This window comes from Mytilus edulis, chromosome 2 (assembly GCF_963676685.1).
Source record: "Mytilus edulis chromosome 2, xbMytEdul2.2, whole genome shotgun sequence".
Taxonomy (NCBI): domain Eukaryota; kingdom Metazoa; phylum Mollusca; class Bivalvia; order Mytilida; family Mytilidae; genus Mytilus; species Mytilus edulis.
Window position 1 is genome coordinate 10,945,213 of NC_092345.1, and position 24,158 is coordinate 10,969,370.

Sequence of the window (24,158 nt, forward strand, 5' to 3'; positions counted from 1 at the left end):
AGTGGCATAAATAAAGAGCAAAATAGAAGTACTTATCATGTGTAAGAATTACCATACATTACGTACACTAAATTATGTTGCATAGTTTTAAATGCAAAATGTTTTCCTATTGAATTGAATAATAATTACTGTCTCTCGCAACATTTTTGTCGTTCATGTTTGCCATGGAACTGTCAGGTAGTTTTTTTTCGACTAATGAGCTTAACTATTCCTTTCATATCGTTTTGCTCCCTTTCTTGACTCTATTTAACAATATAATACAATTTATAGTAAATTAAAACAAACTGGTCTTTTGCTTTTTGAGCTAGAAAATCAATTGTCCATAGTTTGCAAAATACCAGGACTAAATTTTCTATATACGCCAGACGCGCGTTTCGTCTACAAAAGACTCATCAGTGACGCTCGAATCCAAAAAAGTTAAAAAGGCCAAATAAAGTACATCCCCAGTTTGACTATACTATTTGTTTGGATAAATTGATGGCAGGGACATATGACATAAAAATTACATTATTTCTAAAATAGCTCTAGAAAATCAATTAGCACAATCTTCGAATATCCTTCAGCAGTGTACAAAAATTGCATACGAATAAAGAATAAAGAATATAATGAATAAAATAATTTTATTGATACAATAGAGAACCATTATTGGGCACAAAAACATTCACATATACAAACTATGAGGTCACATTTTCACAATGAACCTACATTCGGTAATAGATACATCTTAATTATAATGATCGCCCCCAGTTTTTGGTGATTCTTTAATTTTCTATGTTGTGTCTTTTGTACAATTTTTTTTTTTGTCTTTCTATTTTGAGTCATGACGTTGTTTATTTTCGATCTACTAGTTTGACTGTTCCTCTGGTATCTTTCGCCCCTCTTTTTCTTTTTGCAATTTTGATACCTACATTCTTATATCACCATAAAGGATGATTCAATTAAAGACACATTAAAAGTAAACTTACACAAATGAGAGGAGGGAGGACGGAACAATGTCTTTATACTTCACATTTCAACTGGACGTTTTGTATGACATATAAAAGAAGAAAACATCCATAAATGAATTAAGAAAAAGTTCAGTGTATTCGGCTACCATATTGGATAATAACACAACTCACCAGGAATTCTGAACGTCCTACCAAATCAACACCAACACCAGATTCCTTCGCTCTTACGATTTCGTAGATATGTTTTTGTATTTGTGGACCGAAAATTCTACAAAATATCTTAACAGTGCCATATCAAATGAAGAAAAAAGTAGAAATTGTGAAATTTGTGACAAGACAGCAATCCAACAATAAGAACAAGAACCTTGCTGATTGTTGGGAATCAAGATTAGCAATCAAAAGCAAACTATGTTAAGATATTCATAGAAACTATGACCTTGACTTTTACCTTAAATCTTATAAATCGTTGGCTTTCAAATATTCGGCGTTTCTGATGATGGTAAATTCAGAAAAAGCGCATCGGACGAAAATTTTTTACATCGTAGTTACAGCACTTGGTCATTACCTCTGCTTGTTGATTATTTGTATCTGAGGGTATCATCGGCTCAGTAGTAGATTCTTCCAACAGGATGATTTGTAAGGTTTCTAAAACTGTCCGTTTATAACTTTTGAAATTATAAAGAAAAAAGTAAAATCACTAAAACAATGAACTCCGAGGAAAATTCAAAACGGAAAGTCCCTAATGAAATGGCAAAATCAAAAGATTAAACTCATCAAACGAATTGACAACTGTCATATTCCTATGCATTTTCTTATGTAGAAAAAAGTTGGATTGAACCTGGTTTTATAGCGCTAAACCTATGACAGTCGCATCAAATTCCATTATATTGACAACGATGAACAAAACAGACATAATAGGTAAAATTGTCAAAATAGGGGCACAGCAGTCATCACCGTGTCACAATCTCAATCAAATATTAATAAAAAGAAGCACAAAAAAGCATAGATCAAATTTAACAGCTATGTTCATTGCTGACTTATTTTTGTATTTTATTCATGTATGTCAAATCAACCCATAAAGGATAATATTTCAAGTCCTGTTACTGAATTCCTGAATGGCTAACTAAAACATCAACTCTGGTGTAGAATCGTGTGTATGACGTCAGAATATAACCACCACACAGGTAGAGATATAGAATAATTTTGTCGTTCAAAGTATGCAAAAATTATAAAAGAACAATAACATGATGGCGGGATTTTTAAAGTATAGAGCCTCGTCATATACAGCTTAGCAACGGAAACTTCAGATAAAAGTCCGGAAAGTAACCATTTAAATATATATTTATAGGTTACGGGAATCTTTGAACAAATAATATCAAAACCAATAAAATGCTTTACTTGATATATTATAATTATGGTTAACTTTAAAATACTTTTTTTAGATTCCAGTCGGACACTATACCTTCTGTCATTATATCAGATTTTGTCATCTTTCAAGGATGAACTAAAGCCTTGGTCACAACAGATCGTACGATTATTTGTCGTGGCACTGTCGTGAAAAATGTCAAAAAAATATTTCAAGTGTTCACATCAGCTACGACATGTCCACGATTGGTACACGACATAGAAAAAAAGAATTGTAATTGTACTTACTGCCGTAGGTTACTAATTAAAGTCGCAAGTCGGCCGTGCGACAGTCGTACGACAATTGTACGAAATTTGGTATTCGTGAGACAATCGTGCGACTGTATCACGAGTGTCTTGCGACAGTCGTAGGATTGTCATACGACAGTCGAGCAACAGTCGTACGAATTTTCTTTATAAAAATGGTTTATTTTGGTACCCAGAACAATGTGTTTATCGCACGACAGTCGCACGACTGTGGTAAGACACTATCACGACAGTCACCAGACAGTGACACGCCAAAAAATCGTAGAGCAAAAAAAGTTCATGTCCAATTTTCGTTCCACGACACACAACGTCGTACGATGATCACAAATGACCCAAGATTTGACCAATTTTCTTGTCGTGGCGCTGCATAGATGTGTCGTGGTTTCGTTGTGACCAGGGCTTTAGGTGGTCTAAGGTAAAATTAAATAAATCAAGAAATCAAAATTGATACTTTAAACTGGAAGAGTATAAGTTAACTATAATAAGCTAAAAATATTGATCATAGAGCTCCTTTTCGAGATATTTGATTTCTAAAATATAGCGGGAAATGGCTGACTCGGACTTTACCTTATATATGCATTGGTATTGTTTGGGTCTCAAATCAAAAGAAAGAAAATCAAGAATATGGCTCAATTTTGTGAAATGACCTTTTATGAGCTATTAAGTCTTACGTTAAAAAATAAAAAGGTGTTATGCGGCAAAATATTTCACCTTGTATAGTATGGAAAATCACCAAGGATTCTGAACATTTGTCACTTATTCCAAAATCTCACCTAAGTACATCCTTAAAAACTAATTTGCCATATTGTTTATATATAACAATATTTTGTTAACACAACATAGCTGTATATTTTATTTCGAAGGAATAGCTCGATATTTTATGTAAGTTATATCAGCTGTGTGTGAAACCTTGTTCTAATATATATTTTTTTTCTACATTTCCGGCAAATAAGAATGTCTCGATTTTCTATAGCACATGCATAGAAATAAAACCAAAATATTTACACGTGTTCTTTAGATAAACAAAGAACATGCGAATTGCAAACTTTATTCCCTATATGATTACGGTTAGTTAAAACACAAAAAAAATAATAAAGTAAATGTTGCTATTTATTCAAAATGTCATTGCAAACCTTACATTTCATTTTACAAAATATAGTAAAAAAATGCAAACAACTTTATTTGTAAATTTTGGTAAAATATAAAAAAATCGTTGTCTCCTTTTTTTCCTTCTTTTAAGTGGGAAAAAGAAACACACTAACAAATTCTTTCTAACATTTTTTTTTTTTTTACTAACCTAAAAATTGTGCATGTTGCGTTTAATGATTTTATTTTCGCGTGATATGAAACCATAAGCTGAAAGGATAAAAACTGAAATACTCAACCAACCAAGGCTTTAACAAATCGATTGAAAATGGAGCATCAACTTGGCGAGACTAGTTTTCGTCCGGTTTAGTAAGATGGTAAAACTATTTAATCTAACATTTCCCAACAATTAAACTATATTGTTTGATACTGGGATTCAACGTAGACATTTTGATTCCGGCGCTACATGTGGAGCAGGATCTGCTAACCTTTCTGGAGCACCTGAGATCATCTCCAGTTTTTGGCGGGGTTCGTGTTGCTTAGTCTTTAGTTTTCTAAGTTTGTTGTTCGTCCAAGACATTGTTGGTCATGTGAGTGTTTTCAATGCAATTCTCAATAGAATTTACATTTCCAAGGAAAAACATAATTGATCGATACTGATTTATGAACTTGTTCAAGGCATTACTAAAATATTCATTTGTATGACTTTGATAAAAATCTCAAAGTGAACCGGCACAAAAAAAAATCTAATGCTACGGATATTCTTGAAATCTACTGTTTGTTATTCCTAGAGTGCGAAAATGATAATGTGGTTTTTAGTTTTTCTACTCTATAACACAACACTTTCCGCCACCTGCGGCGAACACTTTTATTATCTTATTTTTAGTAGAGAGGCATTCTAAAAGCAACTCCCGTTTTGTATTGTCTCGTTGATTCTTAAAAGTTAGAAAAAAAGGACAGCCACTTACGTTTTCATTCACGAACATAAGAATGGCAAAAGAGTTATGAAAAAGGAAGAAGCGTTGTATATTTATCAAAATTATATCAATGATTCTTTTTTTTATAGTCATGCAATATTTTGCATAATCAGTTATTATGGTCAGAAGAATAACGGGATGAAGTATCAAGGATGTACTATACTTGAAAAATATTTCAGGGAAGAAACACATATCGTTATCTTTATCAGAGATTTGCATAATTAGATTACCATTTATATAATTATTACTATCTTCGATAGTGGGAATTTTTTTTCTGATATAACTCAATTTCTTCCAGAACCGTAGGAAAGCGGTTGAGGACTATTGTATTGCACATACAGAAACTATCCTTATTTGCCACGTGCAAGCCTCAATGTGGAGTTCAGCATTTAATGTTACTATGTTGATTTGTTGCTATAAGATGAGGTTAAATCTGTGTCCTTAATCAGACAAATGCAGCATAGACATAGAACAAGTTTAAAATAAAATCAATTAACTAAAATTGTATACGTATATATAATCCAATATACTTTAACTGTATTTTTCAACATTTTATATCATTTCCAAAATCTTTATTTATAACTTTTATTTGTGATCCTTACGTTTAATCGGGATTGGCCAAAGGATTGAGCGAGACCTTTAAATAATTCAATTTGTAGTCATAGTTACATTAATGAGTTGTTTTTGTTACAATCTTAGTTTATCTAAACAATGTAACGAATACAACCTTTAAAATAACATAAACTTATTAAAAAAAATCACAGATACCAGGCATTCAACGACAATATTTTTAATATTATACAATATATAATACTTTATGCATTATTTATCTATTCATCTTTTTTGTCTTTGTTTTTCTATTTTCTCTCTTCGTATTTTTGTGCTATAATATTTATCAGAATATACAAATAGCCACACAATTACATCTGATCATGTCAATTGTCAGGATAAACAAGAAAGAACTGACAACGATCTCATAAGATATTTGGAAGCTGATAACTATACGACTGAATGGTATCATGGCACCTTTCATCTCTATTGCAATGTTTTTGTCCTATTAACAGACAGCAATAGCTTTCATGGATCCTTGTACTTTTTATCCTATAGGTTGCACTTTGTAAATAAAGCCTCTTTTGGGGAGATCTTGAATATTCATAGAAAATTAATTTTTTTTACATACTGGTTCCCAGTTATGCTCTCTGTGTTCCATCTCACAGAGACATAACTTGGGAATGTTACCAGTAAACAAACATGTGCATATTGTTTACATTGAAATCTGTGGTAACCTTTCATTCGAGGTAGGGGTAGTTAAGAAAATTAGTGTTAGTTTAAACTCTGAGAAGTTCAGGGCATATAAACGTTGAAAATATGCCGCACAGTCCTATATTTTGAGCTTTGAAAAAAAAATGTGGTGCACATGAACTGTCAATTCTAGGATAAGATTTTTTTCAAAACTTCATAGTAAAAGTGGTACAGTTTAAGCCGTTAAAGGAGTTCCTATGGGAAATTGCATTGTCAATATTTACAGAAATGCAACCTATATAGGGTGAAAAAGGGAAACATTCAGAATTTAACCAATTTTGATTTATTTCACAGATTTTAAAGAAATTAACTCAAATATGAAGTTTTAAAAATATTTAATGAAGATTGATAGAATCCTGGGCCTTAAATGTGATGACTCATCATAAATTCACAGTTTACAGTATGCATAGTTTACTTAAAGTCCTGGATACAAAATTAATTCATAATATTTGCATATTTGTAGGTTAAATTGTTAAGAAGTGCTTATATTTACTCTTCGCAGTCATTGAACACATAGATCTTTCCTGAATATTATTTATGGGGTATTTGTGTCCTTTCGATAACCCAAAAGTAAGCCGTAACACCTTAATCTGCTTTTTTGTCACCACGGCATAATAAATACAAGTAGAAAAACAAAAATATCTCAAGAAAACTTAAAATAGTGTGTTCTATCCTGAATATGTACTAAATATTCCAAATTGCTAGAAACAGCAGGGTGATTTAGGAAATTTGAGGCCCCAGGGGCAAAAAACATAGAAATTTGCCTACATCCTGGGTCATAAAACAAATAATTTAACTTGTAAATGCTATGATTTTATGATTTTAAAGTTCTTGATATAGAAAACAATAACTATGCTTGGAAGTTATGCAAAAATCAGATGTTAGCAGTAATCTCTACAACATTTTAAGTGAATTTATATCTCAGACTGGTATCTGCATACATTCAACTATTGCAAATATGGCTTTGTTTGAACACTTCTAGTATACATATTAGCTAAATTGTGTCAGATATATAGTAACAGATTATACTGTTGTGAAAAGAATTCTAAATTGACCATTTGAGGCAGAAAATGTGTTCTTTAATTGACAAATAGGCATACAGTAAGATGTGGACTGGAGACAGAGGCTGGATTGGATACTTTATATAATCATTATATAATGTTGTAATGATTGACTGCTAAACATAACATTTATAGTATTCTGATATGCTTTCAATATGTTATTAAAACAGTTTTAAACGGGTTCTAGGCATTTTTTTTTTATCAGAAAATATGCAAATAGGGTAAGCTGGCAATAATTGTTTTCAAATTCTTTAAAAATTGAAACAGGGGAGGGGGTATAAAATGTATAGTAAAGAAAAACTTAGAGTATATGCAGTGATTTCTTTAAGACTATAACTCTGATTAATGAGTTTTAATGTGAGAAAAACTGATATTAGAGAGTTTTCTATTTGAACAAATGTCTATAAAGGTTGTACTTTGTAAATACAGATGTTTCTCAAAACACGCCTCTTTTGGGGAGATCTTGAATATTCATAGAAAATTAACTTTGTTTACATACTGGTTCCCAGTTATGCTCTCTGTGTTCCATCTCACAGAGATTAACTTGGGAATGTTACCAGTAAATAAACATGTGCATATTGTTTACATTGAAATCTATGGCAACCTTTCATTCAAGGTAGAGGTAGTTAAGAAAATAAGTGTTAGTTTAAACTCTGAGAAGTTCAGGGCATATAAACGTTGAAAATATGCCGCACAGCCCTATAGTTGGAGCCGGGAAAAGGGAAGGGACGGCGATCAGGGGGATTGTGATAATTGCAGAAATACAGGCATATAAACAACCTCCGAATTTATGGTTCTAAAAGCTATTCGGATATCTTTAAAAAAATGTTGGAAGTACACTGTTGCTTTCTATAAAGTAATATTTTTAAATACGAAAATGTTTTAGTTGACTTTAAGTTATGACGGCTTTGATAAATGCTACAAGTATTATATATTCCTAGTAATTACCCTTTCCTTTCTTTAATCTTATTGTTGATACATCCTTAGTCGGTTTTACATTAAGGTCCTTTGGTAAAAAAAAAAAAATCATTTTTCAAAACAGCTATTGCTTTTTCTATTTCAAATGCAGGGCACCGATAAATATTTTGATTTTGAGTATTGGTCATTTGTAAACCCTCAACTGCGAAAAATTATGATAAGCGTGACATATGAGGGAGGAAATCTTCCGGTATGGGAGAAACATGCCGCAACTTATGAAAAACCTTTATATATTCGTTCCTTTGGTTGAAAGATTTCGACATTTTTGTAATAATTAATGGAAAACAAATGAAAGAAAAAATACCTGGTAAAGAAGAAGGATATCCGTCATTTCTCCAATTCACCAAATTTTGTTCGTTCGTATCCCATTTATTTGCGTTGGGTCCACTGGTTCTCTGTGTAATCCAGGATTGTGAAAGTTTACCAATATCAACAAATTTCAGTTCAGATGAATAGTAAGAGAGACCACCAATATTCATACCCACAGAAACATCCTTATTTGCCATGCTATATGAAAAATCAACTATTTTCACAAAACTGTCATAGAAATCAAAATCATATTTAAAAGAAAGAAAATGACAAACTAAAACGGGAAATATATTATTATTTGTTTTACTTTTCAGCGAGTAATAAGAGTATTCCAATTGCTTTGATTTTTAGTTTTGGTTTATTCTATTCACATCATGCATGGTAGTTTACAGTTACATTGACTGGTCATTCATTGTTTAGGGGCGAATGTTACTTCCATCTCTTGATTTGACTGTTTGTCTTTCTATAATCCATCTCAATATTTATCAAGTTTTTGTTTTGGATAGTGCTCAGTCTTCAGTTTTTTGTAAAGTGTTTGAAGATTGTTGTTTGTTTTTTCGTTGTTATTCGGGTTATTGTTTTTCTATGGTTTTATTTGAGACTTCAATTTGTGCATAAATAAACTATATTTATGAGCGTCACTTATGAGTCGTATGTAGACGAAACGCGCGTCTGGCGTACTAAATTATAATCCTGTTAATATCTTCAGTTCCTTTTTATTTCTTCTATATATGCATTTAATTATTTACATATTGCTTTAGTAGTATATACTCGATAAGAGCAGATGACACAAAAATAATTATCATACTTTTGAATGACATTTGATTGTTTCCGAATTTTAAAATAAAAAATATAAAAAACTTAATAATTATTGATGCGTCCGAAGTTAAGCGAATCAATTCTATTTCATGCTCTGATAATTATTACATCATAACATTCAAGTTCTTGAATGAGTTTATTGCATTTTTGTGCATTAATCCGGCAATACTGGACGATCAAGAAACATCCTTCAGAAAGAATAGAACGTAGCGTTTTAAAGGCAAAGTTCTGACACGGGATCAGAATTTCAATCAGATTGGAGGCAACAGTTGTTGAATATAAGTCAAAGGGAAGTAGAACTTTTGTTTCTTGATTCCTGAATTTATCAACTGAAAATAAGATAAAGGTATGATATAAATCATGAAAGTGACAAAGCATGCACATAATATTTAGCTGATGGTATGTCTCATGGACATGCAGTAAAAAGTAAAATCACAAAAATACTGAACTCAGAGGAAAATCAAATCGGAAAGTCCCTAATCACATGGCAAAATAAAAAAACAAAACACATCAAAAACGAATGGACAAAAACTATCATATTCCTGACTTGGAACAGGTATTTTCAAATGTAGAAAATGGTGGATTACACCTGGTTTTATAGCGCTAAACCTCAATTTTATTTCTACGGAAAAACAAGGTGTGTTGAAGAGCTTTATAAAAAAAAGAGAAACATACATGTTTGGGTTAAAATGAGAACAGTCATTTCCACTGTAGCCTTCAAAACATTCACACTGACCATTCCAGCATGTACCTTGATGACAGTTGGTAGAACAGCCACATATACCAGGACCTATGCACTGTATTCCTTTGAAGTGATGAAGGACATGTTATAGTTATTCAAGGATGTGATCACCGTTCAAACTAATAAGTATGGTATCATGTATTTGTGAAAATGATAATCAAATACATCAAAATTATTGTACCGCTTATACTAATAGTTTAAGAAAAATAATACTAGAATGTGTGCCTCGTCGACATTTTTAATACGCAAGCATATTAAAGAATTATGTTCATGGTTTGAAAATATCGGTAAACTGCTGTCGCCTTAGGGTACCTTCAAGCACAGTAGATTGTTTTATTGGAGTGTTTTAGTCTTTGTGTTTGATCAAAACTCAAAAGTCTGTGGTCTTTCACTCCCGAAATCGTGGTGGTATTTTTATGACACAAAGTATTTGGTAATGGAGACTTTTATGGGTATATAATGCGATGTATCTGACTTTCTGATTGAAATATTGGTCGATTCCTCAAACGTGTGATGTAGATAACAATCATTAACACACTATTGTGTTTAGTAATTTAAGCAACTGACCATTTGGACACTGACAATCCCAAATACATTTGTGCTGCGCTGCATACCACTTCCAACCATCTTGACAGAGGCAGGTGTTGTCTTAATGAAAAAAAGTAAAATACCTTAGTTAATCCAACTTAAATAAATTGATGTTATGTATACTTTAAAAAATAATGAACGCGAATGAATTCCTCTATAATACATTGTAAGTTATCTAAAAGAAAAGTATGCATAAAGTTAAGCAAAAAAGAATCGCAAAATAATGGTTTTAACATGGCTTAAATGAATATGGCAGGTGTTATCAAATAGCTCGTTTTTCCATGAATGATGTCGTTTGTTTTTGTTACACTTCGGTGTTCCTGTTGTTTCTTTGTTTTTCTCTTATAGCTGATGTGTTTTTATAGGTTTTAGTTTGTAACCCGAATTGATTTTTTCTTAGTCGATTTATGATTTTTGAACACCGGTATACTACTGTTGGCTTTAAGTATAGCTAGCTAAACCTCACACTTGTATTACAGTCCAATAAATTCCTTAATATTGAAGCAATGTTACTACGTTAATTAATTTAAATTATATCACATAACAAATATAATTTAAAACGAACCAGATTTACATGTCCCGTGACCTTTACATCCACAATCAACAGCACAATCATTACCAACAAATCCCTCAAAACACTGGCATTTACCACTATTGGTATCACATTTCCCATTCCAATGACAGGCATTTGGGCAAGCGACGGAAACACTGACTCTGAGAATATTTTAATTCAATAAAACTATCATATTCACCGAGAAATAAGCCACAGTTTTGAAGAATATATTATCACATATACAATTTTTCTTATTATAAATTCAAAATATTTATCACCATGATGTTCATAACCTTTGAGATAGATGAATAAGTAATGCAGATAATTAAGTCAGGATTTATTTCCGTTCCACTGTGTTCCTTTCTAATCACTTTACTATTAGTTTAATCTTTATACCTCTTACTGGTCGTACTAGAATCTCATTTTCATTATCAAGTGTTCTCATTTGAAATACTTTGGTTCCAGTTTTAATTGTTTCAATTTGTTGTGTCTTTTGGTTTAAAATTATTTCCTAGCAAATATGTCATTAACTAAACTGTCTATATTTTCTTAATTAAGAAACCATATGTCTATGCATATCATCACTTTTATTATGGTTTTCTTTGACTTTGTTATTTTAGCTTTGGAAAAAAATGTAATTTGGTACATTTTACCAAGTGATTACAAAATATATGTTGAACTGTTGAAGGCCGTATGGTGGCTGTAGTTGTTGACATTATTGATCTGAGTTTTTCGGTGGAAAGTAGTCTTATTGGAAATCATATCGCATTTTCTTCTTCCTATATTTGGATGATGGCCAACAGTTCTCAGAGGTAAAGCTGACAACCGATCACTACAGTATTGTATTATCATATGTAAAACTCAATAATCTTACCTTAATTTGCAACATAGAACTACGAGGAACAGAACTGACCGCATTGTAAATTTAAATATACACAAACGTCTTACAAATGTATGATAAGGCCGTATTTGATAATATGATACCAAATAAAGACCGGCATGTTCGCTCCCAAGATATAAGGTCATTGGGATTAAAGGAAAATAATAATTTATATAATCTGTTTTCTCACTATTGCATGATAGGTATATTGTCAAGCTGTAGTAGCGTTTTGTCTGGTAATTACATCAGGCAGGACAATAACACAGTGGCGTATAAAATGTGTCAAAGGATTACAAAAATAACGAATTCAAACGAAAATTCAAACCGGAAAGTTCTTAATCAAATGCAAAAATTAAAAGAGCAACACATCAAACGATGGCATATTCCAAACTTGGTACAGGCATTTTGTTGGAAATGGTGGATTGAACCTGGTTTTATAGCTAGATAAGCCTTTCAGATTTACAACTGTTGCAAATAATTTCATTATATTGACAATAAGATGTCAAAATGTCAAAAATTGGGGTACAACAGTCAACATTGTGTTATAATCAAAATCATTAAAAAAAACAAATAACTGTTTCAACAAAAAAACTAACAAGTATAGAATCAGTTTAAAAAAACTAAATTTAATTTCAATACCAAGATATTTTTTTTTTGTAAATGGAACCCAGATGTTTTGAAAATTCTCCTCGTAAATATCTGGGCAATGTTAAATACTGAATTCTAAGTGAATCACAAGGAGTTGTTGCGTAATATTTCCGCTACGCAAATCCTTAAAATGGATATTCTAATAGTTTCTTAAAACAAAACAAAAACAGAGGTTCTTATTTGATACAAATGATATACTAACAAAGGAAACGACCGATTTTTTTGAGCCGCAACTCATCTGAAATTTTACAAAGTCGGAAATATTTGTAATATGACGTATAAATGTAGTGTTTGGTTCTTCCTAAAATTGTCTTTGAAACAATCTTTTTTCCACATATTTTTTGAGAGAAAATACCAATTCGATCCGTGTCTTCGAACGTGTCTTATACGATTTTGCGCATGTAAAATTTAAAAACTCTTTATTGTTTCAACACTTGCTCAATTTTACCATGATTATCGGGCATCTCCTAGAAAATATATATATGTCTAAAGATTTGCACAACGGCACTAATACAAGATGGCAAAACAATATTTTGTACATGTAATAACATACGTATGAGATACTTTTGCAGTCAGAAACCCGGTTGAAATAGAACAAAAGAATCGAAGCTCTTTGTTAGAGAAGACGATAAATGTATACTGTAATGTTTGCTGTTCAACTTTGTACTTGTTTCGGCTTTCAAACTTTTGTATCTGTGCGTCACACATAGGTCTTGTGTGGACAAAATACACTTCTGGCGTATTAAAATTTTGAACTTGTTGCCTTTTGTTGGCTGTTGTTCGTGTGATTCTTTGTCAATTGTGTTCTCCAATTTATTTATATTGTAGTCCTGTGTTGTCATTTTGATGTTATATTTCACATGGCCATAAAAGTGCGAGGTTTGGCATGCCACAAAACCAGGTTCAACCCACCATTTTTTCCTTTAAAAATGCCCTGTACCAAGTCAGGAATATGGTCATTGTTATATTATAGTTCGTTTCTGTGTGTATTACATTATAACGTTGTGTCGTTTACTTTCTCTTATTTTTGAGTGTAAATTCACATTGCGATAAGACGTGTCACGGTACTTGTCTATCCCAAATTCATGTATTTGGTTTTGATGTTATATATATATGTTATATTTGTTATTCTCGTGGGATTTTGTCTATGTGTGTTACATTTTAGTGTTATGTCGTTGTTCTCCTCTTATATTTAATGCGTTTCCCTCGGTTTTAGTTTGTTATCCCGATTTTGTTTTTTGTCCATGGATTTATGAGTTTTGAACAGCGGTATACTACTGTTGCCTTTATTTACTATAGTGACAAAATTTTTAAAAGTTAATAGAAACAAATAAAATGACAATTTTCTTCTCAATTACGAAGTGTTTTATTTCAAAAACACCATTTCCATAAGTTTTCAATTTATCTAGAACATAGTTAGCAGAACAATTAGATATCAAGTCGGCGACATGGGTATCTTTCAAGTTGGATGTAGAAAATGCATAACCTCCGATTTAAAAAAAAAAATACCACGAACGGAAAAATATCAATCTATTAGTTCAGTAATTTTCGTGTCTGCCCTTCCATTATGTGACATAAGAAAATATTCCAAAAAAAAGGATAACAATTGTATCGAAAAGAGACAATCGAGTGCACCTTTTTATGTTAGGGCGTGTTTAAGATGAATATTTTGTCTTGATATCGTACAAAGCAAGTATATATCATACATCGTCTCGGTTCAGATCCTATCATGTTTATATATCAAAGATACAGGTTGACTTTGTAACATAAAAACATCACAGTGCTAAAAGATGAAATATATGGGTCAAGTGAAATACCTATCTAATGAATCACAAATACAGTGTAGGTGTGTTCGAATAGCTATTTTTTTTTTACTAAAAGTACTTGACGACAGTCTTTCAAGCTGGATGATGAAAATGCATATCTTCGAAAAATTATAATTTTTTGTGTGTGACTAGGGTTTATAGTCTTCAACCACTAAAAAAATCTAGTCTGCCCTTCCACGAAATATTTAATTATAATTTTTTTAAATGTTTATGAATTTTCGAAAAATTCCACCTGACAACCGATCAGACAATAGTTTTCAGTTGAATCAATGCAGACAAGATCATTAACTGATGCTCATTTGCTAGTTGATACATTTGTCTTTTAAAATACAACTGGTATATAAGGATCGTAATGGTGCAATGTGGATAAATTTATCGGTTTCCAAGAGCAAAATTGGCAGCGCGTCATCCCTACAATGGCTTCCATTTCTATGATTGTGAAAATGAACTGGCGTAATGGAGAGATAATTTTGACGAAGTAGAATCCTGACTGTACACGTTTAATTCAATTGCTGTTAAGGTCTGTTTGACTTTTTCTCCTTCATGTCTGACGAGGAAATCTAAAGTTCTCCTGAACGTACATCTGCAAGAAGTAATCATAGGAGTGAAGATGACAATCCTACAAGCAATCCTACAGCTGATGCTTTCTCGTTGTTTTCCACAGGACATTGGTCGTCTTACTGTCCAGAAATAAGCGTTCTTCTGTATTTTAGTATGTACGGGAGTCGCTAAGGAAGTTAGCACTCCCCCTTTTGTTGTTAATCCTTTATCGGTGTCGGTCAACTCGACTGGCAAGGAATCATGGTTGATTCTTGACCTCAGACACGTACATCAATACGAAATGTTATTTAAATTTTAATACGAGGTTGTAAAAGAGGCCAAAATGTATGCAGCATAATAAAAATTTTGCATTTAAGTCTTATTGAAGACATCATCGGGGTACCTTCATATAGATATGCATGTTGAATCACAAAAATTTCTTGGGTTTTCATAGAAAAGTGACACTAAAGTTAAATATAAAACTTCAGCTTTATCATTGTGCTGAGCTCAGCTTGTTACATTTTCACTAAAATGGTACGCCCTCTTGTAAACTTTTGGCATAGTAAAGGATTCAATATAATTGTATATCTAGATTATGGACTTGGATTTGAAGATACTGAAAAATTATGTTTAAAAGTGTCAAAAGTATTGTCTGAATTATTGTCAGCTGTGTTTTTGCCAAATTATGGAAAAAGTGTGTGGAAGCCATACAAAAGTTTAAACTGGCTTGGTTTTGTATGGGATTTACATAGGGGTACTTTTAGTGTACCCGAACAGAAAATGTTTGAATATTTTGAATACTATTGCTTTAGCACTTATAAATCCTTGTAATACGACTGCAAGGAAAGTTGCAGCGGATATTGGTAAAATCATTGCATTATCACCCGCATTAGGTAATATATGTAGAATTTTGACAAGACACGTACATCATTTAGTAAATGATCGATCCTCTTGGGACTCTAGGGTATAGTTAGATTTTGTGTCTATTGAAAAGTTAGAATTTTTGCATACTTCACTAAAATCTCAAGGTCAACTTGGCGAGAATTAAAGGCAGTGATTTTGACTTGGAAAGCTTTCCGGATCATTTTAAAATAAATTTGTAAAACTACTCACTGATTACAAAACGTAGCTAAAATATCTGAAGTTGGCAGTATGAAACAGGATTTTGGCTTAGATCGGTTTGCTAATAGTGACAATGCTTAACTCCCAAGGTATAATTCAAAGCTTTTTGATCCTTTAATAAAAGGTATATTTTTGTAATTGATGCATTCACGTTTTACTGGTCAAGCGATAATAAGTTTCTCTTGTCACATGTATCTTTAATAGCTTACACTGTAAAACATATTCAATTATGTAAAGCTAACGGTACATTGGGTATCTCTTACTTGAAATCGACAGTTTTCTTGCCGATGCTAGAGTCTGTTGACACCGGCAACTTTGTTGGTTTAGTGCAATATTTTGTTGAGTATGAAACCCCTTCTAATTTTTTCAACAGGGATGTGCTGAGAATTCGGTTTTAAACGAATATAGGTTTATTTCAAATGTGCTTGTATTGAAACTTTATGCTAAAGTGAATGAATGAATTTTGAGTAAAATTTCTTTATGCGGACCTTGCCGCTTTTCGATTTTTGATATTGTAACTGTAGATTGTACAGTGTACATGTGTTTAATATGCGGACCTGGCCGCTTGTTTCATGGACCTGGCCGTGATTTTCTGTCCTTGAAGGATAGGATATTGCATATTTTTCCATGTCTTGTATTGAAACTTGATGCTAAAATGAATAAATGAATTTTTGAGTAAATGTTTCTTTACGCGGATCTTGCCGCTTTTTTGTTTTTTGATATTGTAACTGTGGATTGTACAGTGTACATGTGTTTAATATGCGGACCTGGCCGCTTGTATCACGGACCTGGCCGTGATTTTCTGTCCTTGAAGGATTGGATATTGCATATCTTTCCATATCTTGTATTGAAACTTGATGCTAAAATGAATGAATGAATTTTGAGTAAAAATTTCTTTATGTGCACCATGCCGCTTTTTGATTTTTGATATTGTTACTGTAGATAGCCCAGTAGTCAGCATTTTTTGTGCTGACATGAATTATCATTGATATTGTTATATTTATAAATTAACTGTTAACAAAATTTTGATTTTTTTGAAATAATAAGGCTTTTCTACCTCAGGCATAGATTACCTTAGCTGTATTTGGCAACACTTTTAGGAATTTTGGATCTCAATGCTCTTCAACTTTGTACTAAATTTGGATTTGTTTTACTTTTTGGATTCGAGCGTCACTGATGAGTCTTTTGTAGACGAAACGCGCGTCTGGCGTATATACAAAATTTAGTCCTGGTATATATGATGAGTTTATTGTACAGTGTACATGTGTACCTGGCCGCTTGTATCACGGACCTGACCGTGATTTTCTGTACTTGAAGGATAGGCGAAACCCATACAAAAGAAAGAACCACAGCGGATATGATTGTTAAACTATTTACCTGTATCATGATATTTCTAACCTGTCCAACTGTAGGTTACTTTGTATGTTATAATTGGCTTATGCTTGATTTTTTTAGATACAAAGAACTCTCGCTTATAATAATGAGTGATATCAGTTTTTCATAAAACACACGTTAAATTATAGTTCACAAAAGCAAGACCGATATTTATAGACAAGGTAGTATAGTTATGATAGCAAGTACGGATAGACCGACTTATCCTGTGGTTTGCATAGTTGCTTCTCAAGCCGTTGGCGATCCGAAATGTGAAAGACAGTATTGAAAAAAGACTTCTGTTTCTAATACCTTGGCATCTAATATATACTCTTTCGCCTTTTGTCTCGACTGGATGCTGCAAACCTACATCCCATAGTATATTTGTGTTTTGTGTTATTAAGCCTTGTATAGAAAAGAAATGCTTTATGTTCGGTTGAACCGGTGAAAAAGAACATAATGATTAATATGATTTTGAAATTTATTTATATGATATTTCAAACTTAAAAGACAATGCATCATAAGCCTTTAAAGGCTGATTGGTATAAATATAATACATATGTTTAAAATTGCAATATATTGGCATTTCGTGCACACGTAACAAGTTGTACTTTAAAATAAAAATATCTATCTGATCCTATCTATCTATATCATATATTAAACATTCCGTCAATGCATGATGCATGGTGCCCATAAACTATCAAATGAACGAGTTAAATTATCATGTTAGAAGCTCTTACAGAAGCTGCTCGTTATATAAGATAGCATTATCATTTAACTTCGCTTTGCGCTATATAGATGAAGTTGTCTTACTAAATTAGTCAAATTTTGGTACCTTTGATGAACGCATTTATCCAATCGAACTTGAAATCAAGGATACCACAGATATATAGTAGAGTCTGATTAAAATCTTCTAAATATATATACAATGAGGATTCGATTAAAAGAAATTTTTAAACAAAAGATAGGATTTAGCTTCCTAAGTTCTATGAACTTCATGCCCGTTTCTTTACAACCTTCCAGATGCATCTGGATATGAATATTATATCTCCTGTATAAACGAAGGTTGGCTCATGTGAATAAATATATAATTCGAAATGAAGAGTAGCACAGTTAGGTCCCGTAACACCAATCTGTTGAAGAAGAAAAAAAAAACTTCCAAAAGGAACAAACGTGTTGTCAATCGAACGATCAAGCAACTTGATGATGAGAACTTTTTGAATCAGATTGAGTTTTTGTTGACAAAGTATGTGTTGACAATTTATCCCTCCCTTGGACACACGTTTTTTTGTATCTACCGTGGCCATTTTTTAAATGGAGTAATTCTTTCTCTCTGTTTTTAAGTTTATAACGAGGTACCTTTTTAAAGGTGTGTATTTTAAAACTCATAGTGTCAATAATTATCAATTTAAAAATAACTGTTTTTAAATCAAGAATAAACAAATAAACGTTGATTATATTAACTTTGATATTGAATGTATATTTGCAAACTTTGTTATTCTTGGAGCTACTTTATAATTGCATAACTTAAGCCTAAATGTTCGTAAAATATTTAAATAAATACTTATGAAATTATAGAACCACTTATGTCCCTTTGAAATATACGTCTTCATCTGAATTTAATTCTTTTTCTTCAAGCTTGTGGATATGTAAACAAACCTCGTTGTCCATTCTTTAACCTTTCCTTTTCATGTCAAATGGCACGTCGTAAACACAGAATTATTTTGTGAGTAAAATTAAGTTAGCGAACCTTTTCACATGTAAAACACTTTAAAATATCAACATCTTTTTATAGTTTATATAAAAAATATAAGACTTTTTTCATTATTATTTTTTTTTTTTGTATTTTATAAGACGACTAATAATTTTCATTTTTAATCAGTTGCTAGTTTTAAGTAAACAAAGTAATGATAGGGTTCTACGATGCTGCATCCAAATCAAGTTAAATAGTTAATGTGGTCAATCTCAAATTATTGATAAAGGTCTAGATAAGTTAATGGGTGGTGGGGTAGGGGAGTCATGATATTGGATCTATTCTTTAATTTTAGTACCTTATCATTCTCTTCTCTTATTCTTTATTTTTTTGCACTTTTTGACCATTATTCCGCTCTATTCTATAAGCCCCCTTTAGACTGTCACCATTAAATGAAAATCGGAGAAATGTTTACTGCAGAAGGAATATTAATTAATTGTTTTGATTGCAAGTAATAAAAAAAAGAATGGCAATCATCAGATCTAGTTGTGAATTTTTATGTTATTCTGCAGACAAATAACACACGCCGTACGTGGTACGTCTCGCTTCCGGTAAAGATTTTATGCGCTTTTTAAGAATATAAGATTTTATAGAAATATCATTTTGTTAAATAAACCAGAAGCGTTCGCACACAGAATGATTTAATAGCAATTAGATAAAAAAAAAAAAAAAGACTAATTAAACCAAACACAAATGCGATTGAAGATTGCGTTCAGCGGAAAATATTTCATGCAAAATCAGTTTAAAAATAGGAGAGCAGTTACAACTGGATTTCGTTTACTCAAAAAACTTCTATGAACATTGTTGTTTCAATAAATGTAAATGAAAATTTTGATCAGCGACCGATTTCTCATTTATTTCCTGATGACCGAAGCTGTGGACTACCCACACTGACTAAAACAATGCTCACCAACGTTTAATGCCATCAAATTGCTGCAGGATTTTCTGATACTTTGCTTAAGTGTATTTTTCACCATGCTTTTTGCAATTACATATAATATCTATCAAGCTGCAAGTCGTGCATATTTGCAAAATTTGCATAGACAATTCATGGATTTTTTTTTAGTGTGAATACAAATTAAAAAATTCCTATAGCAATTTGATAAAAAAAAATATGACAAGTTAAGTCTTATGATATACTTTGAGAGAGAAATATGATGTCACTGATTTTGTTTTCTTGCTACTAGTAAACAATGAAAATTTTGTGAACATTTATTTAAAGAACTTTTACTATTGGAATTAACTCCCCTGAAATGACTAAGTTGAAAAATTGATTCAAACAAAAACTTAAACATATTTGATATTTGTTAAAACAGTGCACATATTTGTAATAAATGACGTATTTTCTTTATTCAAATAAACAGTCATACACATTGATTACCAATTTGTCTCAATAATTTTTCTCTGAAGATAAATATATTTATCGAAATGGTCAATTTATCTCTACCATTTTTGTTTATTCAAACTTTTCATTTGTTAGATCGCAATGAAAAGAGATACAATTAAAAAAAAGATACAATTACAGATCACAAAGAGAGAAAAAATTTGATTTTAAGTATTTTAATATTTTGCAATATATTAAAACTAACGAACAACATGATAAAAAAAACACCTGTACACAGTTTTAAGTTTAAGTGACCACACACTACCTTTAACTAAACTTTAACCTGTACCATTGCCAAGGAACCATGATATGAAATTTGTGATCATGATACTTTAATTTGGCATATACTGTATAAACATTAATTTTCGTGGGGTTAAAATTTCGTGGTTTTGTATGCAAAAGTAAGTTCGTGGGGATTAATTTTCGTGGTTTTTAAGTTTAGAAAAAAATTATACAAATTTCACTTTATAATTAACAATACTCAATAAAACTGATGTGAACTTTTGCTGTTGGGAAAAATCAATAATTGCATTTCATAGTAACAGTGAGCACTAATCAAGTGTTGTAACCGGCACACACTAATTGGCTGTTACACACCTTTGATGTTTTATCCAAGGACAATGATTGTGTAATAAATGTATTACAACTTGAGGGCATTACAGACGCATTAGACTGTTAAATGACATTGATTGACAGTTCTTGGTGATTATTAATTACTGTACAAACAAAGGATTAGGATTATCATCTGATTTAAAGAAAACCTTTGAATATCGATGTCTAATCAATTAACCTATTTATTTCATTGTCTGCATTTATGTTCATCAATTAGATAATGTCAATAAGATTTAGTCAGATCATAAAATAATGTAAATCTACAGTTAAATTTTCGTTGGGGTTTTAATTTCGTGGATAATTCTTATCCACGAAATAAACGAAATTAAATCCCCCACGAAAATTTGTGCTTCTACAGTATTTATAGCAGTTTATTTCATAATGAACATGTGTTTCAAGCGTCAAGTTGGTCCTCAAACTACCCTTAACCAAACATTTAACCTGACAGAGGGTGGACGGAAGCTCAGACGTGAAAACATAATGTCCGTATACTATCGTAGGAGGGGCATAACGACAAAAATAAAATTGAAAACTGAGGTCATTCAATAATTTCTTATAATTCTTAGATGTGGTCAAAATGACCTTCCTCAATCTTTACAAATAGTCAAGTTAAATAAAGACATTTACGCCAATCTTATCCTCAACATTGATTCTACATAAATTAAGTTTATTTGATTCCAATTAATCTTCTATAATGTCAACTTTTCACCGACACACACTTCTCGTCATTGTTATCCTTCAACTTTTCTTCTTTTTCATTTATAAACTTTGAATCTTTATTTCATTTCACTATTAATCGTACTTGGATAATGGGTTTACCACTGTGCGTTGGCAATGGGTAAGAATGATGTTTTTAAATGAGGTGCAGCATTATCACATGATATTTCACAAGCATTTTTATAAAATTTGAAATATAGATTATTATTGAAATTTTAACAAATAAATCCATTAATTAAGTTAATCTATTTTACACATTTTAATTGGTGAAGATTTATTGATACATGTTTCATTAATTACTCTTCTTAGACTATTTAGTAATTTTGTCAGTGATGCCAATTTATTTGAAAATTAAAAAAACCCAACTCCATTTAAAATTTGAAGAGCAAATTAAATCAAAATGAAACTTATGTATAGCCGAATCCAAACAAAGAATCTAACGTTTACACGAGGGAGGTATGTTTCTTACACATGATTTTGAATGATTTCCAAAATGTTATCACAGAAAATTTCAATTAAATGATATCCGTATTTTCATGTCTGTACCGAAGTATACGGGCTACGTGTCCTTGATGAATATAGTTCCTAGTAAACAGTGAGTGTATAACTTTCCAATGCATTTCTTGACATTTCAAGCATGACTGAATTCATAAAGTATGGGAATGAAATTCCATGTTAAAACATTGGGTGCTTAATCTTTATGTTAAGTGCTGATTTGGACTAGTAAAAAACGGTAAAACAATAGTATATCTGATATCTGAATCTGTCAAACTGAATTTTAGACCCCTTAACATAGAATTGTCCATATTTTGAGTTAGATTTTGATATCATTTGTCCCAATAGTAGTACACTACACTGTATACATCATTTTGAGATAGAGCAGGTGCGATATTTTTAATTTGAATTTATTGCCTAAAAGAAATGAACCACGAAACAACTGTGTTCTCGGGCCTACTGGGATGATGATTATAGTCCACCGACAGAGACATTGACCAAGTGGTAGTAATAACCACCACAAAACATGCTTAATATGCTTGTCCGTTCAATATATAAATGTGTAAATAAACTCATCATAGATACCAGGATTGAATTTTGTATTAACGCCAGAAGATCGTTTCGTTTACAAAAGACTCATGAGTGACGCACGAATCCAAAAAAATGAAAAATGCCAAATAAAGTACCAAGTTGAAGAGCATTGAGGACCAAAATTCCTAAAAGTTTTGCCAATTACAGATAAGGTAATCTATTCCTGAGGTAAAAAAGCCTTAGTATTTCAAAAATTCAAAAGTTGTGTAAATAGCTAATTGATAAATATGACCATGATAACAACAATAACTGTTTTTATTTCAGTCGTCGTATATTATCATGGTTATGTGTAGCATTCTCAACTGTTGTAATCACATACAACATCAAAGGTTTTGGAAATGGACATGTTCAGCTACATGAAAGAAGTGGTATTCATAAGAAGTCGTGTATTGATTTTACCGGATTTAAATTAAACCACTGTGAATACATGGAATATGAGCAGATGATGGCAAATTTTACAGAGCATCAAAATGTGAGTGTAAATGTTCAAATAGGAGAAGCTCCAGTTAATCAAAGTATAAGAAATATAAGATATAAACAAGTGGCGTTTCTAAAAATCCACAAAGCTGGTAGTTCAACAGCACAAAACATTTTTTTACGGTACGGATATTCTAGAAATCTATTGTTTGTTCTTTCTAAAGTACGTAAAGAACAATATGATAATGTGATATCTCTTTCGTCATCTTTGAATGAAAACAACACTATAGCGCCACCTATGAATAAAACCTTTGACGTTTTATGCAACCATGTATTATATAATAGAGAGGCATTTCAAAAGTATATTCCTGGTAATACTGCCAATATTGGAATTGTTAGAGCCATTTGAAATGTTTCTATCGACACTGAATTACTTTAGGCCTGCATACATTTTCAAAAAGATAAAAGCAATAACTCCCGTTTTGAATTATCTTGTTGACCCGTGGAAGTATGAAAAAGGACTGCCACTTACGTATTCATTAACGAACAACAGAATGGCGCTAGAGTTTGATTTTCCCAAACATCTGTTTAAGACTTATTCAAAAGAAGAAAGCGACGCATATTTATCAAAGTTAGATCAAGAATTCCATTTTGTTATAATCATGGAATATTTTGCAGAATCAGTTGTTATGATGCGAAAAATATTGGGATGGAGTATCAAGGATGTTCTATACGTGAAAAAAAATTCAGCGAAGAAATATTCGTTTGT

At 31.6% G+C, this 24,158-nt stretch overlaps 2 protein-coding genes across 2 annotated transcripts in view; one reads left to right on the forward strand and one right to left on the reverse strand.

Annotated features, from left to right (window-relative positions):
- Positions 1-24,158, forward strand: part of LOC139510127 (uncharacterized) — a 63,600-nt gene that overhangs the window by 14,574 nt on the left and 24,868 nt on the right. The gene's annotated exons all lie outside the window — the stretch shown is intronic.
- Positions 202-12,027, reverse strand: LOC139510296 (tenascin-like). Its single transcript, XM_071296801.1, has 6 exons — positions 11,908-12,027; positions 11,046-11,194; positions 10,460-10,540; positions 9,826-9,955; positions 8,327-8,529; positions 202-242 (listed from the first exon to the last, which is right to left on the reverse strand). Exons 1-6 carry the CDS (start codon positions 11,949-11,951, stop codon positions 202-204), a joined length of 648 nt encoding a protein of 215 aa, XP_071152902.1. The 5' UTR covers positions 11,952-12,027.

Coding starts and splice junctions, on each gene's coding strand:
- LOC139510296 (XM_071296801.1), bottom strand. CDS start 11,951: ATGCGGTCAGTTCTGTTCCTCGTAGTTCTATGTTGCAAATTAAG. Junction 11,195..11,907: donor GTTCTATGTTGCAAATTAAG/GTAAGATTATTG, acceptor AAATATTCTCAG/AGTCAGTGTTTCCGTCGCTT. Junction 8,530..9,825: donor TCTCATTTTAACCCAAACAT/GTATGTTTCTCT, acceptor TTTTTCATATAG/CATGGCAAATAAGGATGTTT.